The sequence below is a fragment of the Lynx canadensis genome, chromosome D2, assembly GCF_007474595.2.
Source record: "Lynx canadensis isolate LIC74 chromosome D2, mLynCan4.pri.v2, whole genome shotgun sequence".
NCBI lineage: Eukaryota > Metazoa > Chordata > Mammalia > Carnivora > Felidae > Lynx > Lynx canadensis.
Genome location: NC_044313.2, coordinates 33,103,654 through 33,123,114, shown reverse-complemented (window position 1 = coordinate 33,123,114; position 19,461 = coordinate 33,103,654). Strand labels below are relative to the sequence as shown.

Sequence of the window (19,461 nt, the reverse complement as noted above, 5' to 3'; positions counted from 1 at the left end):
TGAAAACCAGTATTTGGTTACAGGTTCAGTGTTACTTTTGAGAGAGATCTTCAAAGCATTACAATAGGATTATCTATATCTTGTGTCAACATTTCCATTATTGATCTGGCTGAAGGTTTAGAAAGTAGGTTTATCTGATTGTAGATTATTCAAAGCTGGACTTGGGTAGCTGATACCATAGAAGGCACCCTAAAGCCTTCCCTCATTAACATAGTGCATTTGTATCTTTCCTCTCTCTTAACATACTTTGATACTTTATATGTAATATAAACTCATGATTTAGTTTGCTTCAGGGAAAAAAGTGACTTTTTTTTTTGTCTGCCTGATATTTTTACCAAATTAATGTATGAATTCAATATATTTTTTACAATAGTATAACATTCTTAATGATACAGATTTAATAATACAAACTGAAAATTGGAAAAGACTCTGCATAAAGTATATTTTAATCTCTTCTAGGAGTATGAAGCACGAACAGGGAGGACCTGTAAACCACCACCTCAGTCTTCAAGACGTAAGAATTTTGAATTTGAACCACTTTCTACCACTGCCCTGATTCTTGAGGATCGACCATCGTAAGTATTATGGTGGTCATCAGGCACACTGTTTATATTTTAAACTTCAATTTAATCTTGCTTACTATTTCATACAAAATGTAAGAATTGAATACAGAAATGGCTTTAAGAAAATTTTAAAAATCTCAGTCATGTATCCTAAAACTAATAAGGAAGAATATATTATTGATGTGCAAACTTTATACATATTTTCTAGAAGTATCTCTAAGCCAATGAATGAAACATAAATCTTAGATGGCTTTTTATATCTATTCTTACTTCAACCCTCCTGCCTTATCTTAACAAGATAAGGCATTTATTTTTCCTTTCTTGCCATTTAATAGGTACTTAAGATGTATTGGTCTTTGCCTTTTGGACAAATTTTGAAATTTGGGAGCTTGAAATAATAACTACTGATTTGTCAACTAGTTTACTATTATTAAGAATATATTCTTGAAGCGCCTGGGTGGTTCATTTGGTTAAACGTCCGACTCTTGATTTCAGCTCAGGTCATGATCTTGCAGTTCATGGGATCGAGCTTCTCATCAAGCTTTGTGCTGACAGCGTGGAGCCTGCTTGGGATTCTCTCTGTCCCCCCTCAACCCCTCCTCTGTGCACGCGTGCACCTTCTCTCGCTCTCTCTCAAAATAAAGAAAAGCTTTAAAAAGAAGAATATGTTATTTTTTATTATTTTGTTTTTGAGAAAGAGACAGCTCAAGTGGGTAAGGGGCAGAGAGAGGGGGACAGAAGATCCAAAGTGGGCTCTGCACTGATAGGAGCAGGCTCCATGCGGGGCTCAAATGCACGAGCAATGAGATCATGACCTGTGCTGAACTCATATGCTCAACCGACTGAGCCACCCAGGCGCCCCAAAGAATAGAAATACCCAACAAAACCAATTTAAATTCTTCCCTTCCCTTTTTCTGCCCTTCCCATCTCAGCCTTCCACAAAGCTGCTGTTCTTTAAAACACTGTCTCTGATTTGGTATCATACAAAACACACCTTCCCTAAAGCAAGACCCCTTGGTTCTTCACTTCTTCCCCCTTCTTGGGCTCTCTGGATCTACTCTTTTTCTTCTAGACTTCTCTTTCCTTCCAGTGTAAAAAATTCCTAACCTGTCTTGTCATTTTCCTGATCTGCACCTTTTTCCACCCATTATCATGGGGAGCATAATAAAAGAATCTGGGGCCAAACAGGCAGAGGTTGAATTGAATATTTTTTAGACATTCTGAGAGAAGAAAGGTTGGACGTAAGTACATTATTTTTTTTTTTTATTCTTGTTACATTCCTTCATACTAAAGAAAGTGTGATCATGACACTCCTTTTTAAGGATTTGCTGAATATGTTCATATTTCATTTTTCCATTGGTTTACAAAAAAAAAAGCTTTTTAGCGGCACCTGACTGGCTCAGTAAGAGGAGTATCCTACTCTTGATCTTAGGGTCATGAGTTCTAGCCCCATGTTGGGTGTGGAGCCTACTTTAAAAAAAATTAAGGGTTGCCTGGGTGGCTCAGTCAGTTAAGAGTCAAACTCTAGATTTCAGCTCAGGTCATGATCTCGTGATTTGTGAGTTTGAACCCCGCATCAGGCTCTGTGCTGACAGTGTGGAGCCTGCTTGGGATTTTCTCTCTCTCCCTCTCCCTGCCTCTCCCCCACGCGTGCTCACTCTCATATTCTCTCCCTCTCTCTTTCTCTCTCTCAAATAAACTTTAAAAAAAATTTTAAAGAGTTTTTCAGAAATTCAGTTATGAGAACATGTCAAAGTTTCATTTCAGTCTTGCTGCCAGGGAGGAGAATTAACCAGGCCAGTTCAAAGAGTGGTCAGATAAGCAAGAAGAGAATACCTGGTTAAAGATCTTCAGACTCTTGACGCTGAGCAGGTAGATAACTGCATTTGGAAGAGTGTTCTTAAACTTGTTCAAATTCATCCAAAGTGGATTAAGCTCTTTACCAGGACTGTTCATTTCTTCCCAGAAGTTCATAAAAATACCATGCAAAAAGTTCTGTTCTAGTGTTCGGGCCATATTTTTCTTTACACCACACTTTATTTACAACCAAACCTATTTCTTTAAGTCCTGCCTTCATGCCTTTGCTCATTTATTGCCCTCACTTGGGATGCAAATATCTTATTTCCACTTCTCACCTACCTAATTCTTTAAGGACTAGGATTTATCTTTTTTTTTTTTGTAAGTTTGTTTATTTATTTTGAGAGCTAGAGAGAGAATACAAGCAGAGGAGGGACAGAGAAAGGGAGACACTGAATCCCAAGCCAGCTCTGTGCTGTTAGCACAGAGCCTGATGCAGGGCTTGAACTCAAGAAGTATGAGATCATGACCTGAGCCAAGATCGAGTCAGACACTTAACCGACTGAGCCACCAGATGCCTCTAGGCTTTATCTTTTCCATTCAGTTAAGTCTTTGGCTTCAACCTTCAGTGATTTCAATATATTAAATTTTTCTTATAACTTATATAAGGAGTTCCATGAAATTGGAACTTGAAATAGTACACTAGACAAAATAAATTTATAAGAGGATCTCAGTGTACCAAAAATGTATAAACAACTGAAAGAAATGACTTTTTTCACTCTACTCTCTGAAATTCATATATTAGTTATAAATATTACAGCTTCTATGCTATTTGTGTGTTTGTTCATCTGTAATACAGACATTCAAGTTGATAGCTCCTGTTCCACTCAGCTCTGAGGTGCTGTGATTTAAAAAAAAATTTTTTAATGTTTATTTATTTTTAATATGAAATTTATTGTCAAATTGGTTTCCATATAACACCCAGTGCTCATCCCAACAGGTGCCCTCCTCAGTACCCATCACCCACTCTCCCCTCCCTCCCACCCCCCATCAACCCTCAGTTCTCAGTTTTTAAGCGTCTCTTATGTTTTGGCTTCATGTTTGTTTATTTTTGAGAGGCAGACAGAGCATGAGCAGGGGAGGGAGGGAGGGAGAGAGAGAAAGAGAGAGAGAGAGAGAGAGACAGACAGACAGACAGACAGACACACACCCAGAATCCAAAGCAGGCTCCAGGCTCTGAGCTGGCAGCCCAGAGCCCAGTGCAGAGCTTGAACTCACAAACCATGAGATCATGGCCTGAAGCGAAGTCGGATGCTTAACTGACTGAGCCACCCAGGTGCCCCTGAGATATTGTGATTTAATTACAAATTTTGTTCACCTTTCTAAAATTGAAGGGGTCTTTTGGGAGAAAGTGATTTATATGAATTAACATTTATATAATCAATAAACAATGCAGGTTTAATTGTTAATTTATATAATATTATATAATATAATTATTAATTTATATAATCAAATATTATATATATAAATATATATATATAAATATAATAAATATATTTGAGCCAGTTCAGCCTTGCCTTCACAAGCTGAGAATTTGGAGCAGAAACTTATGTAATCTGTAGTTTTGTTCTGTTTCAGAATGCAGCCAAGTTCTGTTAAGGTGGCATCTGCAAGGGGGTGGAGAGAGGGACAGAAGTTTTCCCTCAGCATGAAATTGATGTTGGAAACTTCCTCTTTCATAGATCACAGTGATAATGGGAGGAGAGGAGGAGTTTCCCCTTGCAAAGGGAATTTGTGAATTGGTGCCACTTTTCTTTTCTTAGCTTCTGTAATTTTGCAGAAACATCCAGAATCATTGGCTGCGTAGGTTTTTATAGTTGAAACTTCTTTATGTATGAAGCAGCTATAGTATTTAATCATCTGAAGTCCTCAGATTTCAAATACAGGAATTTTCTCTCTGCCTACTCCTCCCTTAACCCACCTCATAATAAAGCCAGCCTTGGACAGGAAGGTAAGAGTATCCATATGAGCTGTGTTGATAGGAACCTCTTCTATGTTACTGTTTTTTTATAAAATTTTTTTAATGTTTATTTTTGAGAGAGAGACAGAGCATGAGACATGAGACAGAGACAGGGGAGGGGCAGAGAGAGAGGGAGACACAGAATGTGAAGCAGGCTCCAGGCTCTGAGCTGTCAGCACAGAGCCTGACATGGGGCTCAAACTCGTGAACTGCGAGATCATGACCTGAGCCTAAGTCAGATGCTTAACTGAGCCACGCAGGTGCCCCACTCTTCTGTGTTTTAAATCACTGATGCTTATGGGACTTTTTTTAAAACCACCAATGGATAGAGCTACATCTCTTTCTCTTCTGGCTTCTTGGCTGAGTTACTGTACACACAGTACCAAACAAAGTGGAGAAATTCTTAAAGGTGCAAGTAAAAGGTGACAAAAAAGTAAAGTATAAGGGCACCTGGGTGGCTCAGTCGTTAAGCATCTGACTTCAACTCAGGTCATGATCTTACAGTTCTTGAGTTTGAACCCCCCCCATGAGGCTGTCTGCTGTCTGTGTGGAGCCAGCTTCCCATCCTCTGTCTCCCTCTTTTTGCTCTTCCCCTGCTTTTTCACATTCTCTGTCTCAAAAATAAATAAACATCAAAAAAAATTTTTTTTGATATAGGTTTTTATGTGATAGCTTTGAAAAGCAGCAAATGTTCTTACCATGTTTTTTAGCATGATCCACTATCTTAGATATTCATTAATGGTTTCTTCTCTTGACCACCTAACTAATTGACATTTTTCTAAGGGACAATAGTAAACCATATCTTTTTCTTAGAGTGCCTAAGAGTACTGAATGAGGTGCTTAGTTTTTCCTGGTTGATTTTATTCACTCAGCCTTTGATTTTCAAGACTGAAGAATCCTATTTTTTTAATTAGTTCCCTAGGCAAATGACTGCAAAATTAGTGACTTTTTTTGGAAGAAAAAAACACAAAAAAACAAGTCTGTGTATGTATTTGTTTTATGTTTTATTCATTCACTGTCTAGCTTAGGGTACTAAAAATTCTGGTCTTCCTCAAAGTATCAAAGATTGGTTAGGACGTTTACCATATGGACTCTTCATATTTGGACCATTGAATTTGTACTCTGTACTATGTACCAAGGCTTTTGCATTTAGGATGATTGGAAGAAGGGGATACCAAGACTTATAATAATTAATAAGCCAATTATTTGTTTACTATTTTGTGTTGGAGTACATATATAAGTACTCATTTTCAAAAAACTGAAATCACAATAGAAAAACCTGACATAGGACTATCTGAAAAGTTCTGTTTCCTGAACAGTGTTTAACTCCTTCCTGCAAATTATTTCATGCTAAGACTGATGTACTTACGACTGGCACAAATAAAGCTATCTGTTTGCCTCTTCTCGAAATCTTTTAGGACTAGGTCAACATAGTTTGGGGAGTTATCTGGAAAAACCAAGGTGTGAGTGTCAGTGAAACAATAATGCATATAAAGGGACTGTACTCTTTTTATTAATTAATTAGGCCTTTATAATCATGGTTTTGAGGCATAGTTCTGTGTTTACTTAACATCTGTGATCTTTGTGCTTATTCAAATTTAGATCCGTTCCCTTACATAAATGACCTGGATGGCAAGTTACGGTTCCTTCTTTTTCTAGAGTCTAGACCTAGAGTCTTCATTATGGTAACAACTAGCCACAGGTGGCTATCTAAATTTAAATTTAGGGGCGCTTGGGTGGCGCAGTCGGTTAAGCGTCCGACTTCAGCCAGGTCACGATCTCGCGGTCCGTGAGTTCGAGCCCCGCGTCGGGCTCTGGGCTGATGGCTCAGAGCCTGGAGCCTGTTTCCGATTCTGTGTCTCCCTCTCTCTCTGCCCCTCCCCCGTTCATGCTCTGTCTCTCTCTGTCCCAAAAATAAATAAACGTTGAAAAAAAAAATTTAAAAAAAAATTTAAATTTAATTAATTAAAGTTAAAATAGAAAATTCATTCCCTCAGGCACACTAGTCACATTTCAGGTGCTCAGTAGCTACATGCAGCTAGTGGCTACTACATTTTAACAGCATGAAAGAACATTTTTATCATTGCAGCAAGGGTTAGTACTGGTCTAAGCCATGTGGAGGGACTGTAAAGTTGTGCAGAGGAGAGATCTGTTTAGATCTAATTCCACTTTCTCAGTAAATAGAAGACCAGATCCCCCAAGTTGTGCCCTTAAGTCTAGGCTAGTCTTTTATTGAGACTTATGGAAAAGAAATAAGAAAGAATGAAGTGCAAAAAGCATTAAGATTCATACCAGGAGCATAAGGCAGCATTGTAACTGAAGGGAATGATCAAGCCTTTTTGGTGGAAAATAGTAGTAACTGGTGAGATATCTTAAGAGTAGATTTGTAGTTCAAAAACTGGAAATGAAATTTGAATTAAGCTGTTTCTCCCCTGGTAAAATAAAAAATTTCTAAAGGTAGATCAAACAATTTTCTGTTATCTTAAGAGTTCAGAGTGCAATCAGGAAAAACTGACAACCAGGACAGTAATTTCAAGAAGAAAGACTTTAATAGAGTAATTTATTACTCTTAATTTATTATTAAGGTTGTTAGAAGGGCTAGAAAAGGAAAAGAAGGGGATATGAGGTCAAAAGATTAACAGCTTCAGAAAAGCACTTACAGTCTGGGCTGGAGGAGCAAAAGAGAAAACAGTATTACTGAGTCCAGGATCACTGTTTACTTGAAAACTAGATTTATATTTGGCTTTTTTCTCTTTTTTTCTGTGGTCTCATTTTCATCACAATAAATAAACTTTTTATTTTCTTTATATAGTAATAACATCTGAAATTTGGACACCATGAACTCCATTCTTTTGTGGTATCAAACTATATCCAGAGAGAGAGGATAGTTTGTAAAAGGAAATGAGAGACTCTTATGGCTGGGTTTGGGCTTAACAGTTGGTTAGGACCTGGGTGAGAAGCAGCATTGGACAACTTCAGTTTGTAAGGTTTAAGGGTAGGCAATACTAGGAATCATAAGGTTTTTTGTTTTTAAAGTTTATTTATTTGTTTTGAGAGAGAGTGAACACAAGCAGGGGAGGGGCAGGGAGAGAGAAAATCCCAAGCATGCTCCCCACCGTCATTGTGGAGGCCACTGCGGGGCTTGAACCCACAAACTGCAAGATCATGACCTGAGCCAAAACCCAAGAGTTGCCCAGGCTCCCCAGAATCATAAGGTTAATTAATCTAGTGTAAGGGCTAAACTCAATGGATTTTGAAAGTGGTTGGAATCAGGTGAAGTTTGTAATGGTCCCTGCCCTTTAGAGCATTATTATTGTGTAACTGGTGTATCACTCAGCAATTACATTCAACTACAAATAAGAGACTCCCCCATATAGTGGCCTAAACACATAAGGATTTATTCCCTCATATATACATGGCCCAGAGTTGGGCAGTTCAGAGCTAGTCTGGTGTCTCCATGCATCGAGTACCCAGGTTCATGTCTTTCTGTTGCACCACCTTCAGCAAGTGACTTCACTCTCATGCTGACTTCGGGCTTGCAATTGGAACAAAAGTGGTCGAATAAAAGGCCTCTTGCAGCTGAGTCAACTTTCCTTTTTGGAAGTCTTCCAAGAGATTCCACAGTCCCTTTTCTTTAAATCTTATTAGAAACAATTCTGTGTTTAAAGCTAGATGCTAAGGAAGTGGAGAGATTTGTCTTTTATTATAGGATGGCAATCAAGGTTCTATTTTTTTTTTTTTGGCCTTTTTTGGATAAAATATTCTGTTGACTTTTAATTTCATCTATTATTGATGAATTGCCTATATTTTTAATATTAGTAGTTCTCTATAGTTTATATATCTTAACTCTTCATGGACTACCTTCAAGTAATATTATACTATCTCACATATATAAGAACATTACAGTACTATTACTTCCACTGTACATGTTATAAACCCCATGTATTAGGGTTCTCCAGAGAAGTGGAAACCCCATGTATTAAGGTTCTTATTTTTATATATCTTATTTGTATATAAGGAGATTTATTAGAAGGAAGTAGCTGTCATGAATTTAGAGACTGAGAAGTCTGAAGATCTGTAGTCAGCAAGCTCCGGACCCAGGAGAGCTGATGTTCCAGTTCCAGTTCAAGTCCTAAGGCTGAGAAATAGGAAAGCTGATAATGTAATTTCCAGTTCAAGTCCAAAGTCAGAAGAAGACTTATATCCCAGCTCAAAGACAGGCAAGCAGGCAGAGAGAGAGAGGGGGAGAGAAAGTTTGATACACAAAACTAACAATCACACCCTCCATACATTTTTATTATTTTTTTCTTTAAACCTTCTTTTATCTTCTAAGAAGTTGTGTAACTAGATTTCCATCTGGTATTATTTCCTTCTACTGCGTGTTCTTTTAACACTTTTTGTAGTACTGGTCTGCTGTCTGAATTCTTTTATTTTCTGAAAGCTATTAAGATTTTTCTTTATCTCTGATTTTCATGAATTTGATGATATGCTTTGGTGTGGTTTTCCTCATATTCCTTCTCTTTGAGGTTCATTGAAACTAACGTGTCTGCATTTGTAATTTTGTATCAACTTTGGGAAAATTGTAGCCTTTATTTTTCAACTATTTCTTGTCTGCCTTCTCTCCCCTTTTTTCTGAGTCAATTAAACATGTATTATGTTGCTTGATATTCATATCCCACAACTCAGGCTATTTTGAGGGGATTGACAAGGGGTATTTTTTTCTCTTTGTATTTCATTTTGTATAGCTTTCTATTCTATTTTAAAGCTCACATTTTTCCCCCTGCAATTTGTAATCTCCTGTCAGTCCCACCTTTTGTGTTTTTCAGTTTAGAAATTGTACTTTTCGGGGCACCTGGGTGGCTTAGTTGGTTAAGCATCTGACTCTTGATTTTGGCACAGGTCATGACCTCATGGTTCATGGGGTCAAGCCCCACGTCAGCAGAAGCCTGCTTGGGATTCTTTCCCTCTCCCTCTCTCCCTGCCCCTCCCCTGCTTGTGCACATATGCATGTGCACGCTGTCTCTCTCTCAAAATAAATAAACATTAAAAAAAATTGTACTTTTCATCTGTAGAGGTTTGATTTGGATCTTGAGCTTTTCTTATTGTGTTCTCCTTCTACCTCCTTGAGTATATTTATTACAGCAGTTTTATCATCCTTGAGGTATAATCTTGTTATCTAACACTTCTGCACTATTTCTATTGATTATTTTCTTCAGTATAAATTGTATTTTCCTGTTTCTTTGCTTCCAGGTAATTTTATTGGATACTAGATTTTGTGACTTTACATAGTTGGACACTGGACTTTTTGTATTCCTTTAAATATTTTTTGGCTTTAGTCTGGTACCAAGTTCCTTGGAGTTGGTTTGTCCCTTTTAATCTAATCATTATTAGAGTGGTTCCAGAACAGCGTTTAGTTTAGGGCTAATATCCTTACTACTGAACCAATACCCTAATGATTCCACTTGATACCCTATCTGTTAGGACGACTTTCCACTCTGGCTGGCTCAGTGTAATCTTTGAGGATGTTCTACCTATTCCTTTCTAGTATTTCTTACCTCGGATACCGTAGTTTAATCACACACCTGCATAAATAGTACTCAGCCAGAAATTTGAGAGGACTCCTCTGTAGCTCCCTTCCTGGAAAATTCATACTCCTTGCTTCCAAACTCTGTTTCCTCAACTAAGCAGGACTAATGGACTTTGGGTACTTCCTTCCAGCACTGAGACCTGAAAGTCCCAGGCCGTATGCTTAGGCATTTGCAGAGTTTTTCTCATAAGGATCACCGTCTTGTGCTGCTTATTGTCCAACATCTAAAAACTATTGCTTAGCATATTCTCTTCATTGTTCTAATTAATCAAGGCAAGAGAGTAACCCTGGTCCCTCTTATTCCATTATGTCCTGAAGAAGTCTTAACCATTATTCCTCTCTGTTACAACTACTGGAGGAATCTATCTTGACAAGAGAGGAAGAGGCAAAACTTTTGTTTAATTTGAAAGTTTGTCACATATCTTTCCCCACCCTAGCCTATTGAAAATAATTCAAAGGGTGCCTGGGTGGCTCAGTTGGTTAAGCATCTGACTTCAGCTCAGGTCATGATCTCACGGTTTATGAGTTTAAGCCCTGCATTGGGCTCTCTGCTGTCAGCATGGAGCCCACTTTGGATCCTCTGTCCCCTTCTCTTTCTGCAACCCCCCCCCCCAACTGTGCTGTCTCTGTCTCTCTGCAAATAAACTTAAAAAAAAAATTAAAAAAATTGAGGGACATCTGACTAGCTTAGTCATAGAGCATGCAACTCTTCAACCTCAGGGTTGTGAGTTCAAGCCCCATATTGGGCATGGAGCCTTCTTAAAAAACATTTTTAAATAAAATAAATGAATGAATAATTAAAAAAACATTTTAAAAACCTGACTCCTCAAATTGGACATTATGATATATTTGGATATTTGGTAATGTTTAAATATTTCTTTTGCCTAGTCATGTATGTAAGTCACCTACTCTGTGAAGTAGGTGAAGCCATTAATTTTAAAGCCAAAATATAGTATATGCAAGTGATTAAGTGATTATCAAATTTGTAGTTACAATGTTATCTTAAAACTCTGAAGTAGAAACCAATTTGTTATAAAAGTATACCTGCACTTACCATATGACCCAAGAATTCCATTGCTAGGTATTTACCCAAGAGAAATGGAAGCAGATACCCACACAAAGACTTGAAGTGAATATTTATAGTAGCTTTATCCATAGGCCCTCAACTGGAAATAATCTAAATGCTTATCCACATGGATAAATAGAACACTACTGACCAGTTAAAAGGAATACATTACTAGTATGCAGAATAACATGGATGAGTTTCAAAAGTATGCTCAGTAAAAGAAGCCAGAACAAAAGAATCTATATGAAATTCTTTAAAAGGCAACCAGCTAATGTACAGAGATAGGAATAGAGATATGATTGCCTAAGGTGGGTAAGTGTTGAGTGCAAAGGGGACATAAGGAAACTTTGTAGAATGATGGGACTGTTTTGTATCTTGATTGATATGTTGGTTGCACAGGTATATATACATTTGGGTTTTGTTTTTTTTTAAGTTTTTATTTATTTTGAGAGAGAGAGAGAGAGAGAGAACATGAGCAGGGGAGCAGCACAGAGAGAGAGGGAGAGAGAGAATCCCAAGCAGGCTCTGCACTGTCAGCACAGAGCCTGATGCAGGGCTCAAACCCATGAACTGTGAGATCATGACCGGAGCTGAAACCAAGAGTAGGATGCTTGTTGACTGACCCACCCAGGTGCTCCTATATACATTTGTTAAAACTCACCAAACTCTGTTCTTGAAAATATGTTCAGTCATTTTATTGTATGAAAATTATACCTCAAAAAATTGACTAAAATAAAACCCTGGTAAGTGAGCTTAATCACTTAACTTAGAAATATTGTCTGAAATCTGACATATTTAAATAATTATAAACATGTATACATAGAACATAAAATAACATTTATATAATAAATATTAGCAACTTGGATTCTAATGCTTTTCTAAAATGCAGAGTTTTCAACCTTTTACTTCTTTAAGGTATGAAATGAAAAGGTTAAGTTAGAAATTCTTTGTATTTGGCTATAAAAAGGAAGAAGTTAATACATTTAAAAGTTAATCTTTTAAAATTGACTTAAAACCTTTTTTTTCCAGAAATCTTCCTGCCAAATCTGTGGAAGAAGCTTTACGTCACCGACAAGAATATGATGAAATGGTGGCTGAGGCTAAAAAACGAGGTATAAATTTAACTCCAATCGGTGTATTTAATTTACTGATGTCAGTAGGAAGCTAACCTGTTGGTTAATTTCAACAGGAAGGTGGATGATGAGATTGATCAAATTCATCTTTTTTTATTTTTAATTTTTTTAATTTTTTTTTTTTAACGTTTATTTATTTTTGAGACAGAGAGAGACAGAGCATGAACAGGGGAGGGGCAGAGAGAGAGGGAGACACAGAATCTGAAACAGGCTCCAGGCTCTGAGCAGTCAGCACAGAGCCCGACACGGGGCTCAAACTCACGGACCGCGACATTGTGACCTGAGCCGAAGTCGGACGCTTAACCGACTGAACCACCCAGGCACCCCCAAATTCATCTTTAAGATAATGCTGTTTTCTTACTTTTCTAACTAAATCTGTTCTCAAAAATGTCTTACTTTTCTGCCAGTACTTTAACTGAGGAGAAAGGCAGCAGACTATCTATGAGGGTTCTTGGACAACTATTATTTTAACTTATGAATGGCAATGATATGAATTTATTTGCTGAAATTCACTTCTTTTATAGTTTTTAAGCTTTTGGTATTTTATAATTTAATAATTGTAACACCTTCCTGTATGACTTTGAGAATATGATTTGAAATTAGAATTTGCTTTTGTGACTTAATGTAGTCTTTCTAGAATCCCAATTGTGTCATTTGGACAGGCACATGAATGTATACTGTGGTGTATAAATTCACACCTTTGGGACATGCGGGTGGCTCATTCGGTTGCGCTTCCTTCCGACTTAAGCTCCAAGCATGATCTCACAGTTTGTGGGTTGGAGCCCTGCCTCAGGCTCTGTGCTGACAGCTCAGAGCTTGGAGCCTGCTTCGGATTCTGTGTCTCCCTCTCTCTCTGCCCTTCCCCGCTCGTGCTCTGTCTCTGTCTCTCAAAAATAAATAAAAATGTTTAAAAAAATTAAAAATAAATTCACACCTTTATTTATTCATTCTCTCCTCCAGCCAAAAAGTAGAACATAAGGATAATTTAACAGTATTTATTTGCTAAGCACTTTAGTTCAGGGTACACTTTTAGAAAAGATATTATACAGCCATAAGTATTTTTAGATATGTGCCTTTTAGCAGCTGATTTTTTTCTTTGACCTTAAGTTAATGGAATACTATAATATACTGTAATAGGATACAGTTCTTTTTTTTTTTTTTTAATTTTTTTTTTCAATGTTTATTTATTTTTGGGACAGAGAGAGACAGAGCATGAACGGGGGAGGGGCAGAGAGAGAGGGAGACACAGAATCGGAAACAGGCTCCAGGCTCCGAGCCATCAGCCCGGAGCCTGACGCGGGGCTCGAACTCACGGACCGCGAGATCGTGACCTGGCTGAAGTCGGACGCTTAACCGACTGCGCCACCCAGGCGCCCCGGATACAGTTCTATTTAATGGCACTATTTTGGAAATGAGGTTAATTTTTTAATGTTATAAGAAACCTATAAGGCAGTTATATCTTTGTAAAAGCCCTAATCATTTATACATTGGATAAATTTATTTTATTTGAAATACTCCTAACATACCCAACACATTTTAATTGACTCTGAACTTTGACCTTACTAGTTGATTAAGATTTAAGAGAGTTATTGATAAATACACAATCCTACAATGTGATATGATAGAAATAACATTAAATTGAGAAATCAGAGGGTAACAGCTTTAATCCTATTTGATACTACTTGGATATGATGGTAAATAAACCTAATGTTAGTTTCCTCAAATCTGTGAAGTGTGGGATTCAGGTTGACTGGATTTAGGCTTTCAAGTGTTCTGTCCACACTTTTGTTTTAAAAGCAGTGAAACTCTCTCCAAAGAAAAGTTATATAGAATATGAATGCATATGACAAGGTAAAGAAAGTAGAGCTGGTTACTTGGCCTCCCACTTGCCCCTTAAGATGATTTCTGAGGCATTTGTGAAACACAATTAGTAAACATTTTGGCTAGCTGATCTCTGAAGTCCCCACTGGTTCTAAAATTATATATAACTATAAACAAATAAATATACAAAACATTATATATAATTATATATTAATATGCTTATATATTAATATAGTATATATAATATGCTAAAACATACATTATATATTAACATGACATGTTATATATAATTTTATAAAATTATAATTGTAACATAATATATAACATAGTAAAGTATATACATAATTTATAATTTTTTAAAATGTTTTTTTTATTTTTGAGAGATAGTGTGTGAGCAGGGGAGGGGCAGAGTGAGAGGGAGACACAGAATCCCAAGCAGCGTCCAGGTTCCAAGCTGTCAGCACAGAGCCTCATGGGGGGCCTGAACCTACAAACTGCGAGATCATGACCTGAGCCAAAGTCGGATGCTCAACTGAGTCACCCAGGTTCCCCTACATAATTATCTTATATATTTTATGTACCACTTCTTTTTTTGAGGCATCTCTTGTTTCAGAATTGTGATTTCTGATTTTTGTTATGTATATTATAACAATATATATAATTACAACAAATACAAATAATTGTGTGTTATGTATATAATTATGTATATATTGATCACTTCTTTTTTTGAGGCATCTCTTGTTTCAGAATTATGACTTCTGACTTTCAGAGGGGTGTTATATGTGTGTATATATTAGGGTTTTTTAATTTCAATCTAATTAGTAAAGCAAGACATCATGCTAGACAGGGTTAAGTGTAATAATGTCACTGGCAGAATTACTTTTTAATGTCATGTGCTTTTATCTAAGGAAATTCATAAATCCCTTCCTTATATGAAAAAAAGGGTATTGGTTAATTGCTCACAGTTGTTTAGGTTTTACATAGTTAATTCATGACAAATTTCAGTTTGTTTATTAAGTATAAATAGAATATGTGATATAGTAATCTATTTTTCTGACCCTTTGTTCTGCTTACTTTAAAAAAAAATTTTTTTTGCATTTATTTTTTTTTTGAGAGACAGAGAGCACGAGTAGGGGAGGGGTCAAAGAGAAGAGACACAGAATCTGAGGCAGGCTCCAGGCTCCAGGCTCCGAGTTGACAGCACAGAGCCCGACGCGGGGCTCAAACTCACAAACAGTGAGATCATGACCTGAGCCGAAGTCGGATGCCCAACCGACTGAGCCACCCAGGCGCCCTGAGTTCCATTTACATTTTTAGAAGAGGAGATGTAGGGGCACCTGGGTGGCTCAGTCAGAAGAGCATGTGACTTGATCTTGGGGTTGTGAGTTTGAGGCCCACATTGGGTACAGAGATTACTAAAAATGAAAACAATAAGCTAAAAAAGAAACAAACTTAGAATAGGAGGTTTTACTTTAAAATTACATTAATCAAGTTTATTTTCTTTCTATTTTTCCCCTGCTTCGTTTCTGCCCTCTTTTCCCTTCTTCCTTCCCTCCTTTCTTCTTTCCTTCTTGTTATCAGAATATTCTTTATGAGAAAGCTTATATTTTAGACTTAGGTAGAAGGAAAAGGGCATCATGATCTAGCTTTTTTGTATTGAAATAATTTTTACTTGTTTAAAACAGAAATTAAAGAAGCCTATAAAAGGAAAAAAATAATGAAAGAACGATTTAAACAGGAAGAAAATATCGCAAGTGCAATGGTAATTTGGATCAATGAAATACTGCCCAATTGGGAAGTAATGTAAGTAAGCAGACTTTTCCTCAATTCAAGTCTGTCTCCAAAGATCTCATGTTTCTAGTTCTCTATTTTTAGTATTTCCAACATGTGTCTTATGCTTTGGCTAAATTATACCTTTAATTTTATACATCCCTCAATCTCTTAATACCTACTTCCCTTACTGACCACCCTTTCTATGCCTGTCAGAATCTTACCTTTCCTTTGAGGATATTCATCTGAAATGCTAGTTGATCCATGAAAATTTAATTTCCTCAGTTATCATATTTTCTTAATTCTAACATATCTGCTGCAAGGTGCATTATTGATGTAATAGCAGGTTTTGCAAAGAAAATACTAAATCTGTAATTCATTGTAAGATGCATTTGTTAAATGTTAAATATTAAAGTGATTTTTAATATACCTCTCTCATAATCATAAATACGCTATATATGATCTTTCCCTTTTCTAACGTCCCATTATACTTTGAGGCTAATATACTTCTTGCTTTACTTTGCCTTTTATTTTCTGATAATATTTTTGTACATGCCTTATATTCCCTCTAGACTGGAGGGTAGGAGATGTGTTCTGCAGTGTAGGATACGCATTGGGAATTTGTTGAATATTGATACATTGTGACAGGTATCAAATTAGGTTCTTTACATAAGTAATCACATTTGATTCTTACAACCTTTACTCCCATTTATCTTATAGAGAAGCTCAAGGTTAGGTTAAGTGATTTGCCCAAGGTTATACAATTAATGAATAGATAAACCAGATTTGAACTCCCGTCCATCTGACTCTAAAGCCCACACTCTTTCAGCAGACACACTGCCTCTCAAAGACAAGGGCCTTACCCATAATAAATACCTTGTGATTTTTTTTTTTTTTGGTACTGAGTTGACAGAAGATTTTTATGTTCCTTTTATCCTGTTTTTCATGACTGTCCACCTATTTCTGATTCTCTCATTGTACCCTATAAGTGGCAGCTGTAGAAGGCAGCTCCCTTTAAATTACTATTGTCCTTCTGTAGGGTACCATATATTTTCTAGACTTCTGTTGCCTACAAGCATGAACCTCACGGAAAGAATGCATCACATGCTTAACTATGTTCTTAAAAATCATTCAGTCACTTGGCCATAGACTAGCTAAACCATCATGCAACTAGTGTTTTTGGTATAAAAAGTAACTGTGTCCTTTTTTCTCCCCCTTTAATTCTAGGCGTAGTACAAGAAGAGTTCGAGAATTGTGGTGGCAGGGATTGCCCCCTAGTGTTCGTGGGAAAGTTTGGAGTCTAGCTGTAGGAAATGAACTAAATATCACTCCTGGTTTGTATTCTATATTCAGTTACTCCCACACATGAAAACAGCCATCTCCAGAATTATAAAACAGATTAATAGACTGGCCATTTAAAAAGGCATTATCATATATAATGTCATTTTAGAGCATGTTTCATTCCCACTCTCTCCAAAACCTGGTATGATTTAATGAGTAAGTTATTATATAAATAAGGTTTGTGGGTTTTCCTTTAGTTTACAACCATCAGTAATATTTTTGACATCCAGATATTTTCACTGCAGGTAACTTCTAGGATTCTAGGTAGCGGTGGATATAGAAGTATATACAAAGAAAAATAGTGTAATTGTGGAAAGGTTTCCCTTTATTAAAAATATATATAGATAGATAGATAGAAGCCTAGAAATTTCTTTTCCTACATCTCTACCCAAACCAGTCCTTTTGGATTTTTTTATTTGAAAATTTCCAAATTAAAAAAACAAAATAAGACTCGCAAGGAACTGTTTTATTTTCTTATGTTTCTTAAAACCTTAAAGGATAGAAGTAAAAGGTAAAGTGGTTTCGATGCAGTAAAAAATATAAAATTAGGATAATATCAAATAGAGGAAAATGTTAAATAGTTAATAATAAAAGGTACTAAATAGGTCTGAGTGATAACGTGGACAGTGGCACCATAGAAAGACTTGGGGGCTCTGGTATAATAACGGAAATAATATATTGTTACTGTTACTTTAAAATTTTTATATATCAATTTTTCTTAAGTCAAGTGATAGTAAGGTACAAACTGTATGCTTCTTCCCTCTCTTCTACCCAAACTCCTGCTTTTGATCCTACCAGATCTTTTTTCTGTGCTCGTAAAAAAAGTGTGCCTCAACATATAATTTTTTTTTAATTTTTTTTTTCATTTATTTATTTTTTGAAAGACATAGAGCACAAGTTGGGGAGGGGCAGAGAGAGGAGTCACATAATCCGAAGCAGGCTCCAGGCTCCGAGCTGTCAGCACAGAGCCCAACGCGGGGCTCGAACTCACTAACTGTGAGATCATGACCTGAGCCGAAGTCAGATGCTTAACCGACTGAGCCACCTAGGCGCCCCGAAATATGATAATTTTTAAAGCTTCTCTTTTTCTTTTCTTTTTATTCCCACAAAAAGGAATTTATGCCATCAGCTTATTCTGTGGCTTATTTTTTTCACACTTTAATCTGTCTTGAGCACTATATATAAGTGTACGTTATACATACTGTAGCTGCACTGTAGTCCACAGTTTGGTTGTACTGTGACTTACTTAATCATTTTCTTAGTGATAGCCAAATCAATGACATGTATGTTAAAAGAGCAATCAAGGTACTGTTTCTTACCTCTCAAAAGTGATTAAAATGAATGAGAATTACCGACATAGGGGATGACTGATAATACTATAGAAACATTTATTAAAAGCCTCAAAAAATAACCTTTGACCTATTTATTCTAGTTCTAAACAATAAGAACATTATCAGGATTGAGTGCAAAAGCTTTTCTACAATGATGCCCATTGTAGCAAATCAGTGTTGTATATATAACTGGACAGATTAATAACAAAAATCTAAATATTTATCTTTAGTCTTCAAAGTGATGCCAACTTTGAGTGGCATGATTGTGAATGATTTTCACAAATATCCCATAATGAAGATGTTATTTTAACCAGACCTTTTTTTTTTTAATTTAAAAATAGAATTTAAAGAAAGCATTAAGTGGGGTACCTGCTGGCTTAGTCAGTAGAGCATGCAACTCTTGATCTTGGGGTCATGAGTTCAAGCCCCACGTTGGGGATAGAGTTTACATTAACAATCAATCAATAAATATTTTTTTAATTTAGCTTAGAAAAGGTTAGAGTCTCCCTGACCTAACTGTTCCCCCCAAATAAAACAAAGGTTTGTTTTGCTCTCTGTGCTTGAAACAGATTAAAAGGAAATAATTTTACATTATTGTCAGAACTTTCAGTTAGATAATTAAAATCCTTGATATTAAGGATTGTTGGACATATTATAATTGTTTAAAGTCTTAAGACTCGGTTTTGTATACAGTTGAGGTGATAAAGTATTGGTGGCTATTTGAAATTTGGTTTTCAGTTTTGTTGAGAACTTTGGCTTTAGAATGTTAAGTATCTGATAGCTTCTACATTAAAATATTGGCTAGGTGGGATTAAACTTTTGTGATACTGTAATCAAATTTGAAGTTCTTTTTTAAGCTCAAAATATAAAGTTAGTAACATAACTAGGTTATTTACTTTCAAAGTAATTTTAGATTTTCTCTACTGAATAATTATATATTCAGGAATAGAATAGGTAATCATTCTTTTCCTTTAGTGGTAGGAAGGAAGCTAAATTTCAGTTGAAGTAAATTTACTTTTGATAACTTTGTTT

At 36.3% G+C, this 19,461-nt stretch overlaps 1 protein-coding gene across 4 annotated transcripts in view; it reads left to right on the top strand.

The window, feature by feature from the left end:
- Positions 1 to 19,461, top strand: part of TBC1D12 (TBC1 domain family member 12) — a 100,678-nt gene that overhangs the window by 61,418 nt on the left and 19,799 nt on the right. For 3 of the 4 annotated variants that reach the window (XM_030334596.1, XM_030334598.1, XM_030334600.1), the window contains 4 exons: positions 460 to 575; positions 12,063 to 12,145; positions 15,673 to 15,790; positions 16,985 to 17,091. In XM_030334596.1, coding sequence (XP_030190456.1) covers positions 460 to 575; positions 12,063 to 12,145; positions 15,673 to 15,790; positions 16,985 to 17,091 — 424 coding nt within the window. The remainder of the gene's footprint in view (positions 1 to 459; positions 576 to 12,062; positions 12,146 to 15,672; positions 15,791 to 16,984; positions 17,092 to 19,461) is intronic. The other variant, XM_030334597.1, reaches the window with a different exon arrangement.